General features: G+C 47.2%; 2 protein-coding genes and 2 long non-coding RNA genes across 5 annotated transcripts; 2 read left to right on the top strand and 2 right to left on the bottom strand.

The window, feature by feature from the left end:
* Window positions 1-1,027: 1,027 nt before the first annotated feature.
* Window positions 1,028-6,036, bottom strand: Znf689 (zinc finger protein 689). Its single transcript, XM_028769378.1, has 3 exons — window positions 5,790-6,036; window positions 5,502-5,615; window positions 1,028-2,424 (listed from the first exon to the last, which is right to left on the bottom strand). The coding sequence occupies exons 1-3, from the start codon at window positions 5,992-5,994 to the stop codon at window positions 1,241-1,243; spliced, it is 1,503 nt and encodes a 500-aa protein (XP_028625211.1). The 5' UTR covers window positions 5,995-6,036; the 3' UTR covers window positions 1,028-1,240.
* LOC114622853 lies at window positions 5,796-17,525 on the top strand. Its single transcript, XR_003711689.1, has 3 exons — window positions 5,796-6,677; window positions 8,291-8,375; window positions 16,498-17,525. It is a non-coding gene; the product is annotated as an uncharacterized LOC114622853 (long non-coding RNA).
* A 2,137-nt stretch (window positions 17,526-19,662) lies between these two features.
* Prr14 (proline rich 14) lies at window positions 19,663-25,196 on the top strand. 2 transcript variants are annotated; one of them, XM_028769376.1, is made up of 12 exons: window positions 19,715-19,743; window positions 20,539-20,610; window positions 20,731-20,899; window positions 22,008-22,129; window positions 22,207-22,396; window positions 22,799-22,842; window positions 22,928-23,133; window positions 23,481-24,054; window positions 24,187-24,256; window positions 24,337-24,428; window positions 24,656-24,727; window positions 24,821-25,196. In XM_028769376.1, exons 2-12 carry the CDS (start codon window positions 20,588-20,590, stop codon window positions 25,095-25,097), a joined length of 1,839 nt encoding a protein of 612 aa, XP_028625209.1. In that variant the 5' UTR covers window positions 19,715-19,743; window positions 20,539-20,587; the 3' UTR covers window positions 25,098-25,196. The 2 variants fall into 2 exon arrangements, with proteins under 2 accessions (XP_028625210.1, XP_028625209.1); XM_028769377.1 differs by lacking the exon at window positions 20,539-20,610 and having other exon boundaries at window positions 19,663-19,743.
* Window positions 24,672-26,398, bottom strand: LOC114622854. The gene is made up of 2 exons (XR_003711690.1): window positions 25,975-26,398; window positions 24,672-25,055 (listed from the first exon to the last, which is right to left on the bottom strand). It is a non-coding gene; the product is annotated as an uncharacterized LOC114622854 (long non-coding RNA).
* Window positions 26,399-26,490: the final 92 nt, after the last annotated feature.

The following is a 26,490-nucleotide window of genomic DNA, read 5'->3' as shown; positions in this document are numbered from 1 at the left end:
GAGGCCTGAAACCCAGCAAACACAGTGGGACCACCCCCAAGTCAGTGCAGCCTAGAGTAGTCAAGATTGGACTGTACAGTGCATGGCTTGATACTGTTTTTTTCTGTATGATCCCTAAGAAGAGACAGATTTCACTTGTGGGATCAAGAGCCACTCTCCAAGAATGACTGAGCAGGGGCTGGAGAGGTGGCTCAGTGGTTAAGGCCACTGGCTGCTCTTCCAGAGGACCTGGGATTCAATTTCCAGCACATGCTGTCTTACAACCATCTGTAACTCTGATGCTCTCATTTGTCCTCTTTTGAGTACCAAGCCCAAACATAGTGTATAGATATACATACAGACAAAACATTTAAACCCACAAAATAAAAATAAATAAATTGTTAAAATATGTATATACTCCTTTAAAAAAAAAAAAAACAATTGACCAGAGCCAGATGTGGCAGCATCAGCCTACAAATTACTCAGGAGGCTGAGGTGGGAGAATCACTTAATCCCTCAAGAGGGAGACCACTGTCTCACACACATATATTCTCTTTCTCTCCTCTCTCTCTCTCTCTCTCTCTCTCTCTCTCTCTCTCTCTCTCTCTCTCTCTCTCTCTCTCTCTCATACACACACACACACACATACACACCAAACCTGGGCACAAAATAAAATGATTAAGTTTCTGAAGAGCTATCCTGTGGGTAAAGTAATAAAAGCAAGTAATAAAAGCACTCTAGACCAGGTTTACAAAGGAGAATGCAGTAAACAGCTTACTAAACATTAGCGCCATCCCCCAGGGAAACGCCCCACATGTGAGGTAGTGAGCTCTGGTTTTCAGCAATGGCCTATCATTTGGCAGGGGTGTTGCAAACGTGGAGCCAAACTCAGGTTTTCCACAAGATGTGGAGACAGAGGCAGAGCAGGGAAGGTTCTGCCCTCTATAAATGAGATTCTCCTGACTGAATGTTATCTGTATACACAAACTAAAAGGCAGCCCCTAAAAGAGATTGGGAGAAGAACATACCCACATTATTTTAAGACAGATGAGCTTGGAAAACTTTAATCAAATGGCATCATCTCTCCTGATAACTGTTTCAGACATGCTGTAGGACAACCAGTGTGGTGGAATACACTGGAGTTCAGGGTGTGGAGCAGGGAGGCAGGATTTTGGGTCTGCTCCCATTCTGTAAAACCTCTGGCAGCTACTCCTGAGTTTTGTACCTCTCCATAAAGTGACTTTCTGTAATCTTTGTCACGCTAAAGAGCACTGCTCCTCTGGCTGGGCCCTCCTATAAGAGGTCTAGGGCTACCATTGGGGGTGTTGGGGCAGCACTTGTGGACAGCCAGGGACCACCTCTGGCGAAAGCACCGGCCACACTCAAGGCAGGGGAACGGCTTCTCCCCAGTGTGCAGAAGCTGGTGTTGGGCCAAGTGGCTCCACTGGGCAAAGCGTTTGGAGCAAAGGTCACAGGCATAGGGCCGCTCGCCTGAGTGCACACGCCGATGACTGGCGAGGAGTGAGGGATAGGCAAAGCGGCGGCCACAGTCATCACAGGCATGCAGCTTCTCCTCCGTGTGGGTGCTGCGATGGATGGCCAAGGAGCCGCTCCTTCGGAAGGCACGTCCACAATCCGGGCATGGGTAGGGTTTCTCGCCTGTGTGCAAGAGCTGGTGCTGAAGCAGGGTGCTACGCTGAGAGAAGCGGGCTTCACAGTGCTCACAGGCATAGGGCCGCTCCCCAGAGTGTACACGCCGGTGACTAACCAGGCGAGAGGAGGAGGAGAAACGCCGCTCACAGTCAGGACACGGGTAAGGCTTCTCTCCAGTGTGGATGCGCTGGTGGATGACCAGGGCAGTGCGCTGGCGGAAGCGACGGCTGCACTCTAGGCAGGTGTAGGGCTTCTCTCCTGTGTGTGTCCGTTGGTGGATAGCGAGCAGAGATGGGTAGGCGAAGCGACGCCCGCAACTAGGGCACTGATGAGGCTTCTCACCGGTGTGCGTGGTCCGGTGATTGGCTAACGACCGGCTCCGTCGAAAGCAGCGGCCACAGTCGGGGCAGTGGTAGGGCTTCTCACCTGTGTGTATGACCTGGTGCTGAGACAGGTTTTTCCTCTGGGAAAAACGTTTGCCACACTGGTCACAAACATAAGGACACTCACCAGAGTGTGCCCGCCGGTGACTGACCAACAGGGAAGGATAGGAAAAGCGGCGCCCACAATCCGGGCAGGGGTAGGGCTTCTTCAGATACTGGGCGCACTTGTGGCTCTCCAGGGCGGGATGGTCAGGGAAGGTACAGCCACAGTCAGGGCAGATGGGGCCCCCGGATGTCTGCCTGGGAATCAGCCGGGGTTTGCTGGGCTTCCGCCCTCGTTTCCCTTTTCGAGGTGCTTCCTTAGGTGGGAATACTTCCTTCTCTTCATTCTTCTGCCTGGTTCTGGTTTCTACCAGGAAACAGAGAATTAGCAAACACTAGACTTCTATGCTTGCCTATTAACAACGTTAAAGCTCTCAAGACCAATACACTTAGCTCCGGCTAGTTATTAGTATCAGAGACAGTTAAGTGTGTTGTGGAGATGTGCAAGGCATTTAGAGCTCCTCAAGCAGCTCAAGTAAATTATTTTAGGGATAGTAAACTGACTTTTAAACAGTGTTTTGGGCACTAAGGGTTTGGCTTGGTTGTCAGAGTGCTTGCCTGGATCCTGCACTATATGTAGTGGTTCATGGCTCATCCCTGGTTACACAACACATCCAAGGCTTTACTAAGATGCATGAGACTTTGTCGGTACAAACAATCAAACAAAAATCTTGAATGTTTTTAGTAGCTGGGGAGTAGCTCAGGGGAACACAGAAACCTTTGTCCCTACTTAGTTTCTTCCAATGTTCTGGGCTTTCGTTTGTTTTTTAGTCAGGGTCTCGTGTACCCTAGACTGGCCTCTTTCTTATCCTCCTGCTTCCACTTCCCAAGGGCTAACATTACATAAGTGCCGCACCTGATTTATATGCAGCGCTGGGGAGCAAACCCCGAGCCGAGCGAGTGTGAGGCAAGCACTCTACCCAGTGAGCAGCACTCCAAGCCATCCTTACAGGATTTTATGATGCAGTACAAATACATGCGGTTTCCCCATACCTTTCCTACATACAAGATAACTGCTCCAATGTGGGTCCTGGGATCCAAACTCGGAGCTTCTGGAAAGGCTGCAGGTGTTCTTAACTACTAAGTCATCTCTCCAGCCCAGAATTTGCATGTTTAAAAACATTCCTGTCCTGGTTTTATTTCAACTGGACACAAGCTGGAGTCAGCTGGGAAGAAGAAACCTCAGTGGAGAAAATGTCTTCACCAGGTTGGCCTGTGGAGCAGTTTCTAAATTAGTGATTCATGTGGGAGTGTCCAGCCTAATTTTGGTGCCATTTCTGGACAGGTGGCCTTGGGTATAGAAGAAAGCAGGCTTAGCAAACTAAGAGAAGGAAGCCAGGAAGCAGCCCCCCTCCATCTCCATAGTCTCTGCTTCAGTCCCTGCCCCTGACTTCCTTTGATGACAAACTGTAATGTGGAAGTGTAAGTGAAAAACTCTTTCATCCTCAAGCTGCTTTTGGTCATGATGTTGACCACAGCAATAGATACCTTAACTAACACAGAAACTGGTACCAGGAGTGGGGTATTGCTGTGATAAACCTTACTATCTGGTTTGGGGAGGAGTGTGATGGCAACTTTGGAGCTGGAAAAGCTATTGAGAGCTTATAAAGTTCCAAGGTGATGTTTGAGACTCCGTAAGATTCTACCAAGGCCATTTATGTGATATTTTTTATTAGAAACCACTAAAAGGGAAACCTTTGCTTAAATGGGACAATTGATACTATCAACTGGATCTAAGAAATTGGCACAACTTAAAAACAAACAAACACCAGCATCAGCAAGGATGATAAATCTGAGAGTTTCTCCTCCTGATCGGCACACAGAAGCTGTGGTCCATGATGGGACCAACGCTGCAGCTCATGTTGGCAGCTGAAGTTGGGTATGTGTAAGTTTCCCCAGTTGTATTAGTTTTGAAGGCATAAAGGGTCATGGAGAGCAACTGAGGCTTGGTACTGTGACAGGAAAGCCCAGACCACTGATGAATGTACAACCTCAGTTGAAGTAGAAACCTCAGGATTGAAGGGGTCATGGAGAGAAATTAAGGCGTGGCACCATGTGGCAGGGTCAGTGTCTCTAAAGAGATCCCAAGAGAGGCTACTGGTGAACTCTACTGGTAGCTCTAGTGTTTTGGAGATAGCATTTCCTTGGGTGACCAGCACTCACAGTAACTTTGGAATGGAGCTAGCTTGAGCTTAGGAAACAAGCTGTGTGTGCAGTGGATGACAGACAAGTGCCACTGCCAGGCCCTCTGAAGCTTAGATCACTGAGTCTCAGTCGGACACTGAGCTTCACAGTTAGACTTTGGGTTTGATTTTACTGTAACTGTGCCCTGGTTATTACACTTCTTTGAATAAAAAACACATGGAACTTTTTTTTTCTTTAGAGGAACTCATAGTTAATTTTAGAGAGATTTTGGATATTTTAGAGAAACTTTGAAAGAGACTTTGATATTTTAAGGAAAGTTTGAAACAAGAGTTTGAATTGAGATCTTGGAATGAACAAAACAAAGGTTATGGTTAACAGGGGTGTGTCTGTATGTCAAGCTGACAAGGGGTCAACTGTGCTGACTTGTTCTACGTCAACCTGACTCTATTTAGAGTCATCTGGGAAGAGGGAACCTCAGTGGAGAAAAAATGCCCTCACCAGACTGTCCTGTGGTGCATTCTCTTAATTAGTGATTGATTAAGATTGATGTGGGAAGGTCCAGCCCACTGTGGGTGGTGCCATCCCTAGGCAGATGTTCCTGGAAATGTAAGAAAGTAGGGGAGCAAGCCAGGAGGCAGCCTTCCACGTGGCTTTCTGCTTCAGTCCTGCCCTGATGCTCTTGCCCTGCCCTGACTTCTTTTGATGATGAACTGTTTCATGAAAATGTAAATGGAATAAGGCCTCTCCTCCCCAAGCTGCTTTTGGTCATGCTGTTTGTCACAATAGAAACCACTGACCAAGACAATTCCCAAATATGCAGCTGCTGGTCTAGAAGCACTTTGAGAGATGTTGTAAACAGTGTTCAAAACCTTGGACTGTATTTCATCCAGTAGTTCACAAGCCTAGATGCACATTCAAATCAATGGGGCTTTTTCTTTTTTAAAGTCAAGAGTGAACCAGGGGCTAGAGAGATGTCTCAGTGGTTAAGGACTCTTTCTAGTCTTCCCAGGACCGATGGGAATTGAAGTTCAATGGAGGCTAAGTCCCAGATCCTGTGAAGGAGTATCTTTTTCAAAGCTCAGTAATTCATTTGTGTCAATGGAGTACCGCCTGTAGTTCGTTTGCCCACAGTGCAAGCAACCTGGTTAACTCTCATCAGGCGACAATTTTAGATTGGGTCGACAGTTTAGAGCATTACACAGGAGGGCAGCATAGTCTCCGTGGGTATTTTTCACTCACTTCTCTGGAATGTTACCCATCTCCGGTACTCCTGCGGATCTAGGGCTGCTGGTTCCCAATCATCGGTATTTCGTTCCAACCAGGAGATGAGAGCTGGTTTGGGACCTGCGCATCCTGGGGAAGGAGAACCAGTCAGAGGGCTGGCCCGGAGAGATGATGCTAAAAAATATATGCCGAGGCTCTGTCCCAACCCCTAACAAGCCTATCGCAGGTCATGCCCCCACTCTACCCCGCCCTCAAGCTCCATCATCCCTTAGGCCCGCGTAAGCAGATTGGGCCGGGCCTCACCGAGCGCGCCCAGGAGGCCGTAGGTCTCGCGCATCACATCCCGGTATAGAGTCCTCTGCGCGGGCCGCAGAGACCCCCACTCCTCGGAGGAGAAGTACACGGCCACGTCCGCGAACTTCAAGGCCCTTGGCCTCCTGCCCCTTCTCCGACTAGGTCCAGCCTCTCCGGGTGCCCGCGCGAGGAGCGGAGCCGAAGGTGGCGCCATGGGACCTGCTCCCCGGCCTTGCCCCGGCCTTGCCCGGGCTTAGCACCGCGTACCCCGAGACCTAGAAGCACGGCCGGGAAGGCCCGGAGAAAATCGAATCGGCGGCCTGAGGGGCCGGGCGGCCCGACACAGACCGCCCCGTTATTCAGGGAACTCCCGCTGGAACTTGGGTGAGAGGCACCGGAAGATGCCTTCGGGGAAGATGGCGGCACTGCTCCTGTACCACCGCTGCCTAGAACACAGGCAGGTTCCAGCTATCGATTTTATTGACCCGAACGCCATGCCGACTTCTTAACCTCCTTGCCCTAAAGTGTAATGGCGCTGCGAGATGGCTGCATGCCTACTTTTCTCCTATCTATTGCATTCGTTTATTGGTCGGTAGCTGAAGATCGGGCGTTCTGATTGGGTATTGGTGAAGGCGGCTCATTTGAATGAAGCCAACAGATTCTTAAGGGCAAGAAGGTGGACGATGTGTTATGAGTAGGAGGCTCTTCTTGTATTCTCCAACGTTTGTTTGTCCTACTTGGAGAAGACGTTTCTACACGTCTTCCTAGGGAAAGTCACATAATGTCAACATGGATTTTTGAACAGCTGAATCCTATGATGATAAAGTTGTCAAAGCCAGGAATTCTGACAAGGACTAGATGAGCAGGGAGCAGTGATAACGTTCTGATTCACAAAAGGTACGTCTGGTAAAATTGAGTGACTAGAATGGTAAGTTGACTGGTCTTGCACCTTGGGAAGCTACTAAGTAGTCTACAGAAATGAAGGACCTACCTTCCAAGGAAGTTTGCTTGTTTGGAGGTGAGACTAAGAGCTTTGGGCTTACCTTTTCTTTGTACAGTGGAATGCACATTTAGGCTACCGGGGGAACAAAAGGCAAATGGCTAGCTGATCCTTTCATTTGTAACGAGGCAGGGAAATCACCTCTATACCGTTGCTTTCCTAAATAGTACAGCTGTATCATCAACACGTTCCAGCGTAGCATGGACAACTGGACCCTGGTTTTGTTGTTGTTGTTTGTTTTTTTAATTTATTTATTTTATATATATGAGTACAGTGTAGCTATCTTCAGACACACCAGAAGAGGGCATCAGATTCCATTACAGATGGTTGTGAGCCACCATGTGGTTGCTGGGAGTTGAACTCAGGACCTCTGGAAGAGCAGTCAGTGCTCTTAACCGCTGAGCCATCTCTCCAGCCCATAGACCCTGGTTTTAAACGAAGAGTATATAACCCAGTGGTAGGCATTTGGCTAGCATGCATGGGGCCCAAAGTTCTCTAAAAATATTTTTTTAAAAATAGATAACCAGGACTGGGTGTGAAGCAGAACCCTTTGTTCCCTTCTAAAAAAAATATCAGACAACCAGTGAGGAAGACTGTACAGATGCGGCAGTGATTCACACATCTGGAGACCACACAGAGTCTGCGCCTTCGCTGCTGAGAGCCATCCAAGCACCTGGAATACTAGAGTAGATTGTGTCTGAAACGTAAATGTCTAGAGTCCTTATGAGAATAATTATCACTATGCCACAGTGCAAAGCGCTGGATTTGATTATTTATACTACCCCTTCCCCAAAGTGAACTACAACAAAAATCATAAGACCGCTGGCTACGGTGACATGCCTTTAATTCCCAGTACTTGGGAGGCAAAGGCAGGTAGATCTCTTGAGTTTGAGGGCATCCTGGTCTACAGAGTGAGTTCCAGGCCATCCAGGGCTACCTCAAAAAACAAACTGCTTCAAAAAACATAAACAACAAACTTCCCACAAGTCTGGATCAGCTTGCTCAAAGTCTGTCACTAGATGCAGGAACGAGATCCAAGTATGGAATGTCTTCTCTGTGACACTAGCAACTCTGTGTTGGGAGAAAAGCCTTAAGACTGATTTCTCCACAGCAGGAGAAGTGGCTCAGTAGTTAAGAGCACTTGTTCTTACAGAAGACTCACATGGTGGCTAACAATCATCTGTAACTCTAACCCAAGAAATCTGACACTGTCTTCCACCAGCAGCAAGCACACCTGTGGTACATAGATATATAGTCATGCAAAGCACCCATATCCATAAATATTTTTAAAAAGATTCAGTTCATGGTTCATGCTCAGTGACTGCTAGTGCCTAGAGATGCAACCTTAAATGTTAAAACACATTGATTTTACAGACTGCCTGGACCCTGACCTTTGCCTGAGGGGTCACTTCACCATAAACCCAGACTTGGACAAGCAATATCAATCCTAAGGAGAAGTAGAAAAACTACTTATTAATGAAAATAATAATTGCCTTTTCTTCTTTTCCAGATATGGTCTCATGTTGTCCAGTCTAGACTCAACACTCACTATGTAGCTGAGGATGACCAAGAACTTCTGCATGCTCAAATTACAAGTATGCACAGCATATCCAGCTTTATTTGGTGCTGGGATAAAACCCAGGGCATTATGCCAACTAGGTGTCTTAGTTGTCTACTGCTGTGATGAAACACCATAACCAAAAAGCAAGTTGGGGAGGAAAGGGTTTATTTGGCTTACACTTCCATATCCTTTATCATTGAAGGAAGTCAGGACAGGAACTCAAGCAGGGCTGGAATCTGGAGGCAGGAGCCGATGCAGAGACCATGGAGGAGTGCTACTTACTGGCTTGCTCTCCATGGCATGCTCAACCTGCTTTCTTATAGAACCCAAGACCACCAGCCCAGGGATGGCACCATGCTCAATGGGCTGAACCCTCCTCCATCAATCACTGATCAAGAGAATGGCCTACATGGAGGCATTTTCTCAACTGAGGTTTCCTCCTTTCAGATAACTCTACCTTGTGTCAAGTTGACATAAAACTAAGCACACAAGGCAAGCACTCAATTGAATCACATTTTTAGCCCACCTTAACAAATCTGTGCAATCTAGTTTCAGACTGTCCTTTCCTGACTGACATGTTCTTCACTGATGCATCCCAGCATGATAACACAAGTCCTATCACTAAGCCATGGGGCCAGAACTCACTGATACATCTCTGATTACTCCTGCAGCCACTCTCCAAAAGGGGACTTCCTAGTTCCTACAAGTCTTGTCACTTTATGCGTCTTTCTTTTTCCTTCTGCCCTTGCTCACTCTGCATGCCTTTCTCCAATGAGCATCTTTCATTATGAGTTCTTTCACAGACCCTGACCCAAGCCAGAAACAACCACATTTCTGAAACCTACTTGAAAGATGAATTCCCTGGTATAGGGACTAGCCAGGAAGTGTAGACCAGGCAGGTGGACTTGCACCTGGTGTAAGGAAAGTTTGTTACTGTTTTTGTAGCCATTGTGACCAAGTACTTGATGGAAACGAGGGTTGTTGCAAGGTTGCAGGAAATAATTAATTGTAACGGCAAGTATCTCCCACTCCCCCTGTCCCCCCCCCATCCCTCCCCCCCCTAAACCCAGCTACTCTCTGCTGGCCTGTTCTTATCTAGTGGAGACTGACTCAGAGCTCCAAAATCTCCCCACCCAGCTCGATAAGTTCCCACTGGCTACCATGCCAGCCCCATGCTTCAAAACCTCCACAGTCTTTGTGGTGCACATCTGGCAAATGCGCTTTGCTCCTAACAGCTTCCCATTCATGGATTCAAAGAAGCAACAGAGCACCTCTCCCTCCAGGTGAAGTGATACACTGCGGCTAGGTGGCCACTGAGCAAACTGCCTCTCTCTCCTGCAGACCTGTACCGTCCTTGAGTGGACACGAGTTACAGGTTAGGACAGCCTAGCTCTGCCGAGACAGAATAAGCTAGTCCTTAATAATTCCTGTTTTTCAAAGGTCTGTCAGATGATCCTGGGCCAGAAGGCTGAAGACTGATGCTCCAACTTCCTGCCTTACTGGGGCTGTATCTGTAGGCAGCTGTCTCTACAGTTTGTCTCAGGTCTGGAAGCTGTGTTAGGCTTCCTATATTTTCAGATAATATTGGTCATTCTTAGATTTCTGACGAGGTTGAAAGACTACTTATAGTCTCATAGCCAACCCAGGCTACTTAGCATTGAGAGAATATATTTGAGAAGATAGTTTTCAGATAGTATACAAGCTAATCCAGGACATAGCATATGGATTTATAAGTCTTTTAAGTTAGATGACAGAATGTTCTATTTTATTGACAAAAATGATGGACTCGGTATTATGTCTATCTTGTACTTTATAAATTACAAAATGGTAATAGTTGTGCTCGATTTATATTTGAGAGAAAAGTTTTATTTTTTATTAGAACAGAAAGAGGGAAGCATTGTAGATGGCCCTGGTACTGCCTGTATTTTTATGTTAAAAACACATAAAAGAACATGTCAGTTTTCTGCTTTCCCAGGAGGAGCTGTCTGGAAAGAGGAATGAGTCAAATACTCAGTTGACTTCTGTGAATCTTCCCCAAATGAATAAAGAAACCAATCACTGGATGTGTAGGAGGGACTTCCAGGTTAGACAGGGAATAGAGGAAGCAGCAGAAAGACATACGGGCTTTTGGACAGGGATAGCATGAGGACAAGATGTAGTTACTAGTGTCTCCTGGCTTATATGGTGGATTTGCCAGGATTTGCTACTGGAGGATTTAGATTTAATACGGTTTACAAGATTAGGATTCTAGGCATTGTGCCCAGAGACTGAGTTACCATTGTTTCTGAACTAAGTTTGTGTGGTGTTTTCCTTCACTCGGAAGTTTGGGTTCCAGAGAGAAAGGTATGGCAGCAACGCATGGGTTTGCCTGATAAGTACCACAAAAGGCTGTGGGAGTGTTGAAGCATGGGGCTGGCGTGGTAGAGTCCTACCAGTGGGAACATAGCAAGCTGGTGGAGAGATTTTGGAGCTCTGAGTCAGAGAGTCTCCACAAGATAAAAGCAGGCTGGCCATTGCCCACCAGTGCATAGCTGGCCAGCCCACTGGGGCAGAGAGTAGCTGGGCCTAGTGCAGGAAATTGGTGCCCCTTTTTTAATATTTCCCACAACATGGGACAAGGTACCCCTGCATGAAGAAACTGGTGCTGGACCAGGTGAACTTTCTGAGAGAAGTCAATACAAGGTCTGGGGTTGTATTTTAGTGGTACACGGCTTGCCTGCCATGCACAGGACTCAGGGTTCCATCCACAGTAATGTTATATATACATATATATATGTATGTATGTATGTATGTATGTATATGTATGTGTATGTAAAAGAGTAAAGAGCATGGTGTTGTGAGGCGGGGTCTCCGCCAGAACAAAGAGAGCATCTGAGCATGAGTATATATTGCTTGGTAGCTGAGAATCTGAAGATGTCCAGCTGCAGGCCCTACACTAAGATGTGGAAAGAGTTTATAATCCTAACAAGCCTGTATAAAAGACACACAATCCAGGTGTTTTACTTACAAGCCATGAGCATAGATCGGGCAGGTTTACAGCTGTACTAACTTATTCCCCAGCTATGAAGTCCCTTGTTACTTTCTGTTTTTCCTGGCCATGTGGGCCTGGGCCATGGCAGCTTCCTCCACCTCCATCTTCCTCATTTCCTTTCCACCTGCAACTCCTCTCACTCAAACCTCCAGCCCCACCTTTCTCCCTCCACTGCCCAATCACAGGCTCTAGCCTTTTAGTGACCAGTTAAATCGGGGAAGGTTCACATGGCATCACTTTGTGTACGTGAGGATCTTCTCACTGTGGGCAACTACCCTGTGAGAAACCAGTATTTAGCATTAGAATCTAAGCAGCATCAAACCAGCCCACTCCACTAAGTCACTCCACAGGGCTCGCCACACTTCCATAGTGAGTACTCCCTTAAGTAGGCTGTGTCAAGGGTAAAACTTCCTCCTTTTTTCAAACAAGGTTTCACTGTATAGCCAAAGTGACTCTCCTGCCTCCTAAATGTGGGGTTCCAGGCATGCATTACCACATCTAGTTTCACCAAGGTGCTTGAATCTCTTCCTGTTTTCATATCTAACTCTTGCTTTTTGTAAAACAAGAGAGTTTGGATCTCTCTTTTTTTTTTTTTTTAAGCCAACCTGGTGTACATTGTGAGTTCCAGAATAGCCAGGACAGTGTAGAAAGAAACTGTGTGCAAAAACACACTCCCCCACCCAAAAAAAGAAAAAATTGTCTTTAGGGGGTGGCGATTGTGCAGTTGCATGTGAATCCAGAGCAGCACCAAAGCTTGTTTGTTCAAGGCACAGGACTTATGTGGGGGATCTTTATTCAGAAGCCCCATCTGATGCAGGAAAAGCAACAGTTTTCTATTTAAGGAAGAAGAGGAGGAGACCAGGTTAGGATACAAAGACAGGGAAGGTACAGGAAAAGGTGTAAGTGTTCCTGCTCAGATGGAAGGGTATCCTGGGACTCGGGAGCTCAGGAACCACACAGTTCTGAGAGGAAGCCTCCTCAGCAGAGGTATTGCAGCTTCTAGGAAGGGTATCCCTAGCTGAGCTGAGGAGCTTAGGAGCCTCAGCCGGACTCTATTTCTTCAAGTCTTCCCTCCTTTTCTTCTTGGCTTCTTGGCTTCTTCTGATAAAAGAGTCACATCAAGCAACAAATCTCATAAAAGGGATTTGTTGAAAGGGTCCAGGTTGTGGAGGGATGAATCCAGGAATGGCTGCCTCCACTCCCAGGAGAGGACAGCAGGGAATTGAACAAAGGGCAGGACCAATACAGGAATTTTTTTTTTTTTTTAAGCAGGCAGAGATTTCCAGAGTGAGGATTGGTGGAATTTCCTGCTCAGGGATTGGTATGTTTTTCACCCCCTATTCCCTGCATCAGGCCCATAGGTTAGGATGAGAAGACCTTCCTGGCCACAGGCAGCTTTGACTGAGGTGTCATCACTGCTGAGCTGCTTGGGGAGGCTGGAAAGGAGCAGCCACCACCGTGGACAGCTCCTGTGAAGCTACCTCATGACAGGCTGCAGGCTGAGACAGGAACAGAGTTTTTGCTATTTTGACAGGTGCCGCCATTTTGACAGCTCCTGCTACAAAAGAAGTCCTCACACCTGAGTCTGACAGATGCCTCTGGCTAACTGAGAGGCAAGAATTAAGATCTGCTATGAAAGTTTCTGAGTTAGTTTGGGTTTTATTGCTGTGAAGAAACACCATGACCATGGCAACTCCTATAAAAGAAAACATTTAATTGGGGCTGACTTACAGTTCCAGAGGTTTAGTTCACTGTCATTATGGCAGGAAGCATGGCGACATGTAGGCAAACATGGTGCTGGAGAAGTAGCCGAGAGTTCTACTTCTTGATCTGAAGGCAGCAGGGAGAAACTGTGTACCACACTGGGCATAGCTTGAGCATATGAGACCTCAAAGACCACCACAACAGTGACACACTTCCTCTCACAAGGCCACACCTCCTAATAGTGCCACTCCCTATGGGACAACCATTCTAACACTTCAGTTTGTGGCAGCCATTCCTATTCAAACCACCACAGTTATAAAGGGATTTTAATCCAGCAACAAAGTTGCTCTGGCTGGAATACAGATCCACCCTTAGTAAACAGCTTTAATCCTAAACAGTGAAAGTACAGTTAGATGGTAGAAGGAAGCAGCCATGTTTGAAAGTGACTTCTTTTTTTTTTTTTTTTTGGTTTTTCGAGACAGGGTTTCTCTGTGTAGCTCTGGCTGTCCTGGAACTCACTCTGTAGACCAGGCTGGACTCGAACTCAGAAATCCGCCTGCCTCTGCCTCCCAAGTGCTGGGATTAAAGGTGTGCGCCACCACCGCCCGGCCTGAAAGTGACTTCTAATTGAAGGGCAGACAAAGTGACAAATCAGAGAAAGAGTTGACAGAATGAGTTAGAGATAGGATACACCCAACTCACACCAGAAGAGACAGAAAGGAGAGGTAACTTAAGAAAGCAGGGCAGAAGCAGGGCAGTGGTGGCACACGCCTTTAATCCCAGCACTTGGGAGGCAGACACAGGCGGATTTCTGAGCTCCAGAGTTCGAAGCTAGCCTGGTCTACAGAGTGAGTTCCAGGACAGCCAGGGCTACACAGAGAAACCCTGTCTCGAAAAAAGAAAGAAAGAAAGAAAGAAAGAAAGCAGGGCAGAAAGAGAAAGCAGTTTTACTGGGGCAGTTATAGACAGGTTGCAGAGAGAACAAGCTAGACACAGGTGAAGACAGAATGAGCCAGAGAATGAGGAGCCAGATTAGAACAGATTGCCAGAATTAGTTTGAGGCCAAGCAGAGCAATTCAGCCAGAGGCAGCTAGAGAAGCCAGATTGAATCAATGTAGAGAGGGGTTTGAGCCAGAACAGCTGAGTTAAACTGGCCATTAGAGGGCAGAAAGAACAGGAAAGGGTGAGAATATTCCCCAGTAAGTCTCAGAGAGTGAAAACATTCTAGGCCTAGATAAGACTGTATGGAGGCTGGAAGCTTCCAGGACTAGGCCTGGGTTAGCAGATACAAACAGTAAGCCTTGGAGATAATATATCAGGAGAATAAAAGTTAATTTTAACACACAGTTGCAAACAACAGGGAGACATTATTTCTTTTATAGATATATTTTAGCTAAGTGAGGTCCTGTACATCTTTTTTTTTTTTTATTTTTATTTATTATATGTAAGTACACTGTAGCTGTCTTCAGACACCCCACAAGAGGGCATCAGATCTCATTACAGATGGTTGTGAGCCACCATGTGGTTGCTGGGATTTGAACTCATGACCTCTGGAAGAGCAGTCAGTGCTCTTAACCTCTGAGCCATCTCACCAGCCCGGTCCTGTACATCCTTGACCTAAGCACCCAGGAGGCATAGGCAGGATCTCTGCATTCAAATTCAACTTGGTTGTAAATTTTTTATGTGTATGTGTATCTGTGCTGTAGTGTGTTTTACTTTATATGCCTGGCCCTTTAAAGGATGCTATGCTCTTCTGTGTCAGTTGCCTCCTTAGAATCCTGGGAACAGGTTTGGACATAAAAAGCCAGCAGAGGCTGAGAGCTGGGCCAGAGAGTAGGATAAGAGGTGACAGTTGAGCCGGGAGAATATATTGTTAGGAGACAGGGAAAGAGCCCAGAGATAACCCACAAAGTCGTGAATAAAGAAAAAATAAAGGATAAAAGCTACACTGTGCAGCACCCACTTTCATGCAGTGCCTGGGGAGGCCAGAAGAGGGCATCAAATATTCTGGGCCTGGAGTGCTGGGAACTGAACTCAGGTCCTCTCAAGAACAATCAGTGCTTCTCTTGTTGAGATGTCCTCCAGATCCATCCCTGTCCCCACACACTTCAACCCATGTTTTTACCTTCTGAGATGGCAAGCCTAGCTAAAACACTTCAGCAATTGGCCTATGACCTCATTTGCCAAGACTGGTGGGGAAAGGCTTCTCAGCAACCCCTTGAGCTGTATGTGGCCACTGTGTGACTTTCCTATAAGAAGCCCGCACTTCTCTTTCAGGTGTGCTTTATAATTTTCCTGGGAACCACTCTATCTTTTTATAAACTTCAACTCTGCTTCATACTGGCTTACCCTGAGATTCTTTTTCTAAAGTGATTTTGTTTTTTGCTGTTGTTGTTCTTTTTTGTGTGTGTGTGTGTGTGTGTGTGTGTGTGTGTGTGTGTTGTGGTTTTTCTGTTTTGTGTGTGGATGTTTTGGGGTTTTTGTTTATTTGTTTTGTTTGGGGGATTAGACATAGAAGAACTTTCCTATTACCTTGCTGGATCCAGGGATCAAACTTAGGTCATCAGACCCCTAAGTAAGTGCCACTACCCTCTGAGATGTCTGTACCATTTTGCTGGCATGCAGGCTGAAATTCCTCTTCTGAGAATACATCACAAGAACTTACTGGGCATGGTAGCCCATGCCTGTATTGTAATCACAGCATTCTGGAGGCTGAAACAGGAGAATCTTGAGTTCAAGGCCACCTTGGGACAAACAGGGAGAGCTTGTTTGGGAGGGGAGGAGGGAGCTGGATGCAGAACCTCAAAGGATCCTTATATCTATGTCCTTAGCAGCATTAGGTAAAACAGCCGAAGATGGTGTCAGCCTGGGGCCCATCAATAGATAAATGTGCAAACAACACAAAACGTACAATGGAATATTATCCAGAAGTATCTACAATAGAATGTAATTCTGACACATACTGACCACAGATGACTGTGGACACTAAATGAAGTAAGCTGAAACATCCAGCCTTGGAACAACTATTGGATTCTTCAACCTTATGTTATAGACAGTTATTGCTGCTTTAATAAATTTCTTTCTATATATACAGAGTGTATTAGGGTTCTCTAGAAAAACAACTTATAGAATGAATATAATATTTATAAATATATAATCTTGTATATATCTATAGAATGGATATATATGAATGACTTACAGGCTGTGGTCCCAGCTAATCCAACAATGGCTGCCTATGAATAGAAGGTCCAAGAATCTAGTAATTATCCAGTCCATGAAGCAGGATGTTTCAGCTGGTCTTTGGTATACACCAGGATTCCTAAGAAGTAGGCTGTAATGCCAGTGAAAGAATAGACTTGCTAGTATGGCTAGAGCATACAGGCAAAGAAAGCAAACTTGATTCTTCCATGTCCTTACGTAGGCTTCCAGCAGAAGATGTGGCCCAGATTAGAAGTGGATTTTCCAAGTTCAAAAGATCTGGATTAAAGGTGCATCTTCCTGTTTCAAATATCTGGATTAGAAGTAGATCTTTCAACTTCAAATTAAACAAAAATCCCTCACAGGTATGCCCCTCCATTTTGGGGGTTTAGTTAATTACAGATGTAATCAAGTTGACAACCAAGAATAGCCATCACATAGAGATTCACTCTATCAGTTCTGTTCTTCTAGAGAACCCTGACTAATACAGCTCCATAGCCAGACACTGTCTTCCAGGCTCTGGTGGTACACGCCTGGAATCCTAGCATTTGATAGGTCAATGGAGAGAATCAAGAGGTCAAGGTCAAATGTGGGGCCAGCCTGGGCTATGTGAGTTCTGTCCAAAACAGACAAAAACATCTGCATCTCCTTTCTCCCTTGGAGCTTTCGTTCTACAAACAGGACAGATTTGGGGAAAATGCTAGTGACAGAATGTTGCTTGCGTCCATGCCATCGTCTTTCAATGAATACAATGACTTCAGAGTTTTGTTTGGATTTTTCTTTTCTCTCTTTATATATTTTTTTCAGCTAATGTTTATGAAAAGTGAGTACTTAGACCTGTGCTACTAAGGAAAGTCTTTCTCAAGAAAGTGATTGGTTCTGCACAAGGGTGAGCCCATCAAAAGCCTGGCATAGATGGGAGAAGGACTTAGAAAGTCACTGGGAAAGCAACAGGTACAAGGGACAATGAAGGGTGGGAGGAGATATGAGAGGATTAGGGGAGATAGCAGCCAGAATGCATTATATACATATGAAATTGCCAAAGAACTTATTTAAAAGTATATACTTTTAGAGGTGTATGTTTTTCTTCATATGTCTGAGTGTTTTGTCTGTGTGTAGGCACAAGAATGCCTAGTACAGAGGGTAAAAAGATCGCACCAGATCCCCTGGAACTCAAGTTACAGAGAGTCGTACGTAACCATATAGGTGCTGGGGATCCAACATGGGTCCTCTGCAAGAGCTGCAGGTCTAACCACCAAGATAGCTATCTCTCCAGCTCTCAAGTAAACTTAAAAATATGTCATGGCATCTTTTTTTTTTTTTTTTTCTGAGACAAGGTTTCTCTGTGTAGCCCAGGCTGTCCTCAAACTCAGAGATTCGCCTGCTTCTGATTCCCAGGTCCTGGGATTAAAGCTGTACACCATCACTGTCAATACCATGCCATCCTTTTCACCCTTTGCCGAAAAATAGAATCAAGTTCTTCACTGGCTAGTTTTGTCAACTTGAAGAAGACAGCTCAGTGGGTAAATGTGCTTGCCACTAAGCCTGATGACCCGAGTTATATCCCTGGGACCCACATGGTAGGAGAGAAACAACTCTTACATGTTGTCTTCTAATCTCTATACATGCGCAGTGACATGTGTGCCCCAAACATAAGGACACATTGGATGGCTAATTTTGGTTATCAGCTTGACTACATCTAGAACTAACTAAAACCCAAGCTGGACAGGACTCAAAAAAAAAAAAAACCAGGATTTTTTTTTCTTGGTTATATTATTTGAGTTATAAGACCCTTCCTCAGTCTGGGCCACTCCTTCTGGTGGCAGCCCATATACAAGGACATGGGAGAAGGAACTCATCTGTCTTGTTTCTGAGCCATATCCCTTCACTGGTGGTAGAACCTACTTCAGGATCCCAACACAGACTGAAGACCAGCAGCTCTCTAGGACTTCCCTGGGACTCCATCACCAGACTGGGACTGCAGAGACATCCAGTCTTCTGAACGGGAAAACTACCTGACCCTTGGCCTTTCAGTCAGGAGATGGCCACTGTTGGACTGCTTGGATCACAGACTGAAACCACTCTAATAAATCCCAGTTATGTATGCTCATTTTAACTGTTCTATTCCTTTAGAGAACCCTAACTAATACAATACACAAATAAACATACCTTTTTGTCTGTTTGTTTTTCCAGACAGGGTTTCTTTGTGTAACCTATGCTGTCCTAAAACTAACTCTGTAGACTAGGCTGGCTTTGAACTCAGAGATCCAACCTGTCTCTGCTTCCTGAGTGCTGGGATTAAAGGTGTGTGCTACCACTTGGCAATAAACATACATGTTTGTTGTTTTGCTTGGTTTTATTTTTTTGTTTTGTTTTTCGAGACAGGGTTTAACACCCTTGGTTGTCCTCGAACTAAGTCTGTAGACCAGGTTGGCCTCAAACAAAGATGTGAAAAACATACTTTTTTAAAAAGTAATTTTTTTCTTTAAAAATTGGGTAAGACACCCAACAATGGTTTCTGGCTTCCACATACCAACACACACACACACACACACACACAGAGAGAGAGACAGAGAGAGAGAGAGAGACTGAGAGACAGTCCAGCTATTATAGACAAAGGGTCTACTGGTGCCGGCTCTCCAAGCATTAGGACTCTACTCCTTGCCACTTATTCCTAAAGACTACCTGACACCCTGCAGAGGACAGGCTCCTCTTCCAAGAGTTACTTCTGCCAGCCCAGAACAGGGGCAACACTGAACCTACTCCACCGAACCTTCTGAGTGGCCTGCAGACACTATCTAGGAAGAAGTGGGTGGGGAGGAAAGAAGAAGGGAAAAGGGAGGAGGAAGGAGAAACGCTAGTGAATGAAGCTCACTGCACCCAGCCTTCTCCCCACTTAGGCTATTCCCAGTCTCTCCAGAAACTGAACAGGAAGCTAGAGGCCACAATCAGGCCTAGTCTTTGACCTGGGATCTTCAGGTTTTCCGCTCCGCCATCCCGACTCCCAGAGCCTCAATCCTGAGGAACCTGAACCTAAGAAAGTGGGAAATTCCCAAGGCCTTAGCATTTAATCGATATTCACTGGCGTAAGGAACAAGGAAAAAAAAAAGTTAGGTGGAGAAACTTTATCTTCCCTTCACTTGTCCAGCTTTATCAGGAAACCTGGCATAGTAGTTGGCCACTGACGGGCCTTTGAAAAATGACGCTTTTCTGTCGACTAGTGCTAAAACATGACTGCCCTCAATTATAATGGCGGTGCAGGCCTAAGTGAGCTTCTTTTGCCCCTAGGTATTATGGCGGGCAGATTTCACGTAGTTTCTCCTAACCCCGGAAGACCGGGACCGGCGATTGGGCGGTGCCTAAGACACACAGAAGAAGGCCTCTGACGGTTGGACAGCGCAGCGTAAGGCAGGCTTTAAAGAAGCCGGAGGTGGGAGCTGTTGAAAACCCGGATCCTTGGAAAGCTGCGGTGAGCGGCGCAGGGGAGGGGTGGGAGTGTGTGTGTGTGGGGGGGGGACCGGGGGAGAGAGGAGGGCGGGGCGGGGGGCGGAGAAGAAACCTTTTCCCCCAGGTGGTCGGGGCCCCCCGAGAAGGTGGGGGGGGGATCCAAGCGGGGGGGGGGCTTGGGGTGGGATGTTACCGGTGGGCTGGACCTTCTGATATCGGAGTGAATGGTCGGCCGGTTTGACAGTTTAAACCCCAGGATCCGAACTGAGTTCGGTGATGAGTTTAGGCCTCCCCCAAGGGGAACTTCATTAAGCAGAAGCTTTCAGTGGGAGGAGGCGAGTTGCGCGGCTTCTGATTGGAAGAACCGTGCAGTAGGATTCTTTCTGCAGAGATCCAATTTAGGCGATCTGGGAGGAGGGAGGGCTGTTAGTATGTGGAGCAATTCTTTTGGAGCTCTTGCTTGGTGGGGCGAGGACCACAGAGGAATCTAGCGGAAACGGAAGCCTCTCAGGACCGGGATCCCACCGGATCTCAGAGAACCTCAGGGAGGCATCTACAGGGACAAAGGTCCCAGGAGGCTCGAGCTGTGGGAGAGCTGTAACCTCCGCAATCCAGTCTCGCGGCAGGTGCCAGGCAGGGCCCAAGTGATCAAGGCGGCTGCAAGCGGGAGGACCTGGCTCCGAGAAGCCGGCCGGGGGCGCCCTTTGGAGGAAGGGCCTGTGCCCTACCGGGAGCCGCAGGCGGACTATGAAGGGCGGAGTCCTGGGGGAGGAGCTGGCCCTCATTCCCCACTCCCCCGCTCCCCAATTTACCCCAGGCCTCAGCCTGGGATCCCCCAGGGACTCCCCGGAACCGCCGCTTCCCCCATGGACTTGCCTGGGAACTCCAGGTGAGAGCGTACCCCGCCCGCCTGACTTGAGCTCGGGAGACCGGGATGCTGACGGCTGTACCCGACCACAACAGAGCCAACAACAGGTTCAGGCAACTGTCTTCTACTTTCATCCTCCAGCTCTTCTCCACAGCCAAGCCTGTGCCGTCAGCCTCTAGCTCGAGCATTATGGGAAGCCAGGAGCCCGAAAAGACCGAGGCTGCAGCCTTTGGGGACCCCTTCATCCCTGGAAAAGGCCTCTCGGAGGGTCCTGGCCGTGGTGCTGGAAGATGTCATGGCTACAAACAGGGTGAGCCCTTTAAGTGAAAGACCACTCCCTCTTCCCTATCCTCCATCTCCACCCTGGCTAAGTACTAAAGTCAGACCAGCTCCATTAAACCAGCTTCCATAATGCAAGACTTCACGGTACTGGGTAATTCATGTGTCTGTCCAATCACTGGCTCCTCCAACCACATCCTATTAAGTATGAATAACTCTTCTGACTACCTTGTTAATATCTTTTGCTACTGGGTGGGTTCTTCTGTCCTCCCAACCTCCTAACACTAGATAAGGGAGAAAAGGAATAAAGAGGAAAGAAAGCTATCCCCGAGTAAAGGCAGGGTAGAGAAGGGAGCAAGGTTAGACTACTTTCTGCTGATTAGGGGTATCGAGTTCCTTGGGGCATGTTTAACCTTTGCCATCAGGATATCTAATTTCTTCTTGTGAATAATAACAAACATCCAATCAACAACCCACCAATTCCTCGGGGGCCTTGGCATTTATATGTCCTCTGAAAAGTCCCCAGAATTCCAAATGTCATACAATTGCAGAAACTATTTGCAGCTGGTAAAATTACTCCCCTGCTGGAGGCAAATCATAGTAAGTTGCTGTGGACAATCTAAAGCAGCCCCACATCCCACACCTGGGATTAAAACAAAAACATAATATTTTTGTGATTATTTTTTTTAAGAAACCAAAAATCCAAAATTGTCACTTCTCTGTCCTCTTGGAAAGCATGCTGGTGGTGTCTTTGGCCATAAGACAGAGATGAGAACAATGGCACTGTCTTTTACCATTTCTCCAGAGCCTGGGTGAGCACAGCAGACTACATTTCACACCTGCAGTTCCTAATATCTCACCCCTAAATTAGACCAAATCATATCTTTTAGGGATTTGAGGTATTCTAGCTAAAATATCTACCACCTTTGTGGCTAAACATAGTGAGACACAAAAGAACCTGTCCAGTCATTCTATTACTCTGGTTTTTGTTGTTGTTTTGTCTTACTGAGACAGGGTCTCAACTTTTATCCCAGGCTGACCTGGAACTCAGAGCAATCCTCTTGTGTTAGCTTCACAAACGCTGGGATTATAGTCGTGAACCCAGCTTTGCTTGCTTCTAACAGCTCTTCTTCTTGTAGGTCCCCCTGACATACACAGAGGACACTTCCAGCCCACGGAATCACAGCCATCATCAGGACTCTGTCTGCACAGAGTCACCTGCTTTTCCACCCCAGCAGCTCAAGTGGCCCCTGCCAGCCAGGTAAGCGTCAAAGGGAAGGGATAGACTGAGAAGACAGCTGAGCCCAGAGCCCACTGACATTCTTGTTCTTTCTCCAGGCCTCCTGACCCACTGCATTTGTGCAGAGAACCCTTGAGTCGTATCCGCCAGTCCTCACCCACCTTGAGAATGAGATCAAGGACAGCTCCTGGCCCAGAGGAGAGCCCTTCTCAAAAGACAGACCAGGTCCCCCAGCCCACCCTGGTGGTGGTACTGGAAGACATTGCCAGTGCCAGACAACCAGCTGAGGTAAGAAAGTACAGTGAAGATGTCTGGGTCCAGTTAGGGCAAGCATGGGGCTGGAGGTGGATTTCTGTGAAGGCCAAAACAACAGGTGTTTGTCTGTCTCTTTGTTTGTTTTGACACAAAGTCTCAATATATAGACTTGGGTGGCCTAAAACTTGCTATGTAGACTAGGCTATCCCAATTTATAGCCTGCATCTACTTTTCAAGTACTGGGATAAAGGCATGCCACTACCCCAATGACAACAAAATTTTATGTGGTAGACACTACTTGAATAAATGAAGTAAGAAAAAAAAAATCTCTGTATACAACCAAGCAGATCTGGGGAATAAGTTAGGACATGGGGAGCTGTAGAAGCCAAAAATGGTTTCCTGCTTTTTCTAAACACCTCCCCTGTTTATATCCAGGGCTTTGCTGAAGATCGGCCCAACCTCATTGTCCCAGCACAAAGGTGAGGGGGGGAGTTATCAAAGCTATCATCCAGATATCCAGAGCTAGGGGCATCAGGATTTAACTTGTCTAATCCTTTCTTATAGCACCTTCAGAAGCCTTAATGGCCAGGAGAAGCACTGGCATAGAAGAGACCTGGACTTGGAAGCACCCTCAACTCTCTCTTTGTCCCTTCACCCCAGAGCTGAGCCTATGACAAAAGTTGGTCAGCCAATGCCTTCACCCAGTGACCTAGAACCCCCATGCCAACTGTCCACTCTACCTGCAGATCCTCCAGAGAGCCCAGTACCAGGTAAGGACTTGAATACAGGAATGAGACTCAAGAGTTTGGAATTGCCACTGTGAGCTTGAAACAAACTGTGGATGGGGCTTGGCCAGCTCCCAGGGCAGAGCCTGATGTGTAACAATGGGATTTGGGTCTCAGGGAACTGAGGAGTTCTGGTTTTGCTTTGTAGAACTGGGGATCAAATCCAGGGCTTAGGGCTTTAGGCAATCCTATTACAACAGTTTTGGAGCAGGTTCACTCCTCTAGAGACAGATTAGTGTTTGGGGGGAGAGACTAAGGCTTATGAGGTGATGCTTTAATCACCTGAGGGTGAGGAATACCTACCTGTGACACTCCCCTCTCTTCAACTGCAGATCTTGCTCTGGAGACCCCACTGACCCCAACATCGTCCAGCCTTTTACGCCCCCGTCTCAGTCCCTGGGGCTTGGCCCCTCTCTTCCGTTCTGTCCGATCAAAGCTGGAGAGCTTTGCTGATATCTTCCTCACACCTAACAAAGCACCACAACCTCCACCCCCTTCACCTCCCATGAAATTGGAGTTGAAGATTGCCATCTCGGAGGCTGAGCAGTCCAGGGCTACTGAGAAAATGACATCTGTCAGCCCCCGGCCTCCTATCCGCCAGTGGCGGACTCAGTGCAGTTCCCCAGCACCTGTCCCTAAGTTGTCTCTGGGACGAAGCTACTCCTGCCCTGATCTAGGGCCCCCTGACACAGGTAGCTGGCCTCCTGCTCCATCCCAGCCAAGCCAGTCCAGGCCCCGGAGACATACTGTGGGTTGTGGGGAGATGTCCCGGACCCCACCACCTCCTCGGCCCTGTCTCCGGAAAGAGGTCTTCCCTCTTGGAGGAGTCGGAGTCTCGCCTTCTCTCACTACATCTTGCTCAGCCAATGCCTCTACTTCCTTCTTCTGTGAGCCGGCAGAACCCAGGTAGTGCTCTCAATACCCCCTCTGGAAGTCTGGCCTCAGCCTGAGCCTGGCCTCCTTTGCTCAGTATTCACTGACAGAAGACGGGTGTATTGCTGTGTATTCCCTTCTCCTGACTGTTGACCATCTCTGCAGATTGGGTTCAATGAAGGGGAAGGAGTTAAGAGCCTCAAAAGACAAGGTGTTTTCTGATCCCGAGACCAAGGTAATGAATGAGTAGAAAGACAGGAGCCAGCCGAGACCTGAGCCCAAGCCTCTCTTTCACCCTCTGCCCCATTTTTGCAGACCATGGGGAAAGTCTCTAGATTCAGAATACGGAGGACACCTGTCCGTCTCCAACCAAACCTTACACCAATGGGGCTGCCTCGACCAATAAGGTAAGAGGCGTAGAGAGCAGGGAGCTACCTTGACCAAGTAAGTGACAGATAGTCCTATTCCTCTCAGGGACAACCTGGAACATTAAGTTTGGCATGGACAAGCTTAGAACTTGTGCTTAGAACTTCCTCAATATCACTTCTGACTCTCACCTGGCCCAGAAACCAAAATTCCCATCAGCATCAGGCTTTGCCTATACCTTCTCAGTGCCCTCGCTCTTTGTTTCCAGGTTGAATAAAAAGGAGTTCACTCTGGAAGAAATTTATACCAATAAGAATTACCAATCACCCACAGCCAGAAGGTGAGAAACTTGGAAGGTCTGAGGGCAGTACAGGGCTGTTTGAACCACGGAGAATCCTTGTAAAGAAAGATCTCTTCTTCTTGCCTGACCCAGGACCTTTGAGACCATTTTTGAGGAACCACGGGAGCGCAATGGAATTCTGATTTTTACCAGCTCTAGGAAGCTCCGAAGGGCAGTAGAATTTCGGGACAGTAGTCTTCCTCGATCCCGGCGACCATCACGAGGGGTCCGCACTGCAGCAAGCAGAACCCTTACTCCCAACCTGGCACCCAGCCAGGATGTGGGCTGTCTACTGCAAGAACGGCTGAAAGAGCTAGATGCCTTGCTCCTGGAGGAGGAAATAGACAGGGAACACCCTTGTCACCTCTAGGAGCTCCAACTGTTTGTCCATCCGTCCTTTAGGGAGGGGAGAAATCTCTGAATCAATTGTATTTTTTTTCTCCATATTTCTATAAAGTTTTCAATATATGTTTCTGACTCCTTTGTGTCTCCAGCAGAATTTGAGATCAATTAGTTATATGCTAGCTGATGTTTTTATGTTTGTCAACAAAGGAGTAGAAAAGGGGGGACAGTATCAGAAAAAAAGGGTTGCAAAAAAGGGAATGGAGTGGTCACTGGAGAGCCCACCCCTCATCCCCTGGCAGTACTGGGGATCAACTACATCCCCAGATCAGAGATAACATTCTTGAGAACTCTTTTATGAGGTGATATGTATGCCATGGGTACACATTTACATCACAGAAATTAAAAGGCTTTGGAACAGATTAAGTAATGCTTTGATCAAGATGGTCTTCCTCCCAAATTCACCCACTTAGGACAATCTATCATAGATATTTAACCGGCACAGGGCCTACTAGGGAAGCACCATATTATTTAAACAAGAAAACAAGGTTTGTCAAGGAAACATCCACATTAAAATAACAGCCAGGGCCAGCTGAGATGGCTCAACTGATAAAAGGCGCTTGGCACATGAGCTTAGTGACCAGAATTCGATCCCCAACACCCATGAAGATGTTGAAGACTCCACAAAGTTGTCCTTTGGTCTCAACATGCATGTAATGGCACTCGTACGCCCACATACATCACGCCCACACAATAATGATACATTAAACAAATCAGATCAGAGTGGTACAACGTAAGAGCTGCAGATGGTGGCACAGTGGCCAGGACCTTCACTCGAGCTAGAATCCTGGCAGTTTGTATACAAATATATCTTTAGTAAAATGGGTCGAATAGAAAATATTTACCTCGGAACTCATTATCAAATGAATTAATGCGAGAGCGTACTTGCACTCCAGTGCAAAGTGTTTATTATTGTTGAGCACTGGAAGGGATGGCCACTGCTCCAACCCCGCAGAAACAGGAGCTTGGTCTCCGCCCCACCGCTGACTCTGGTGAAGGGTGCCTCGGTGTGCTGCAACGCCACGGTAGACCGATCCGCCCAAAGACGGGCAGAAGGCACTAGCGCCATGCGCTTGCGCGAAATACCAACAAGCAAAAAAGGCTATACATCAGGGAAGCGCACCTAGGACAGCCTAACGCCTACTTCAGGCACCACCTTCCAGTGCCTCGCCTCGTCGCCGTCAGTCGATGGCCAATAAACAGAGAGCAGGAAGAGGCGGGTGGCCTAGACCCCTCCAAACACCTACTTCAGACCAGTCCAGTCACAAGACCTGGGGAGGGCGGGGCTAACCTGACAACCCAATCCAAGATTTGAAGGCGGTTACATCCGGCACTCCCGCGACTTTGACTCCGCCCTTTGC

The sequence above is a fragment of the Grammomys surdaster genome, unplaced genomic scaffold (assembly GCF_004785775.1).
Source record: "Grammomys surdaster isolate TR1022 unplaced genomic scaffold, NIH_TR_1.0 192, whole genome shotgun sequence".
In the NCBI taxonomy this organism is placed as follows: Eukaryota; Metazoa; Chordata; class Mammalia; order Rodentia; family Muridae; genus Grammomys; species Grammomys surdaster.
This window is presented reverse-complemented; position numbering and strand designations above follow the sequence as displayed.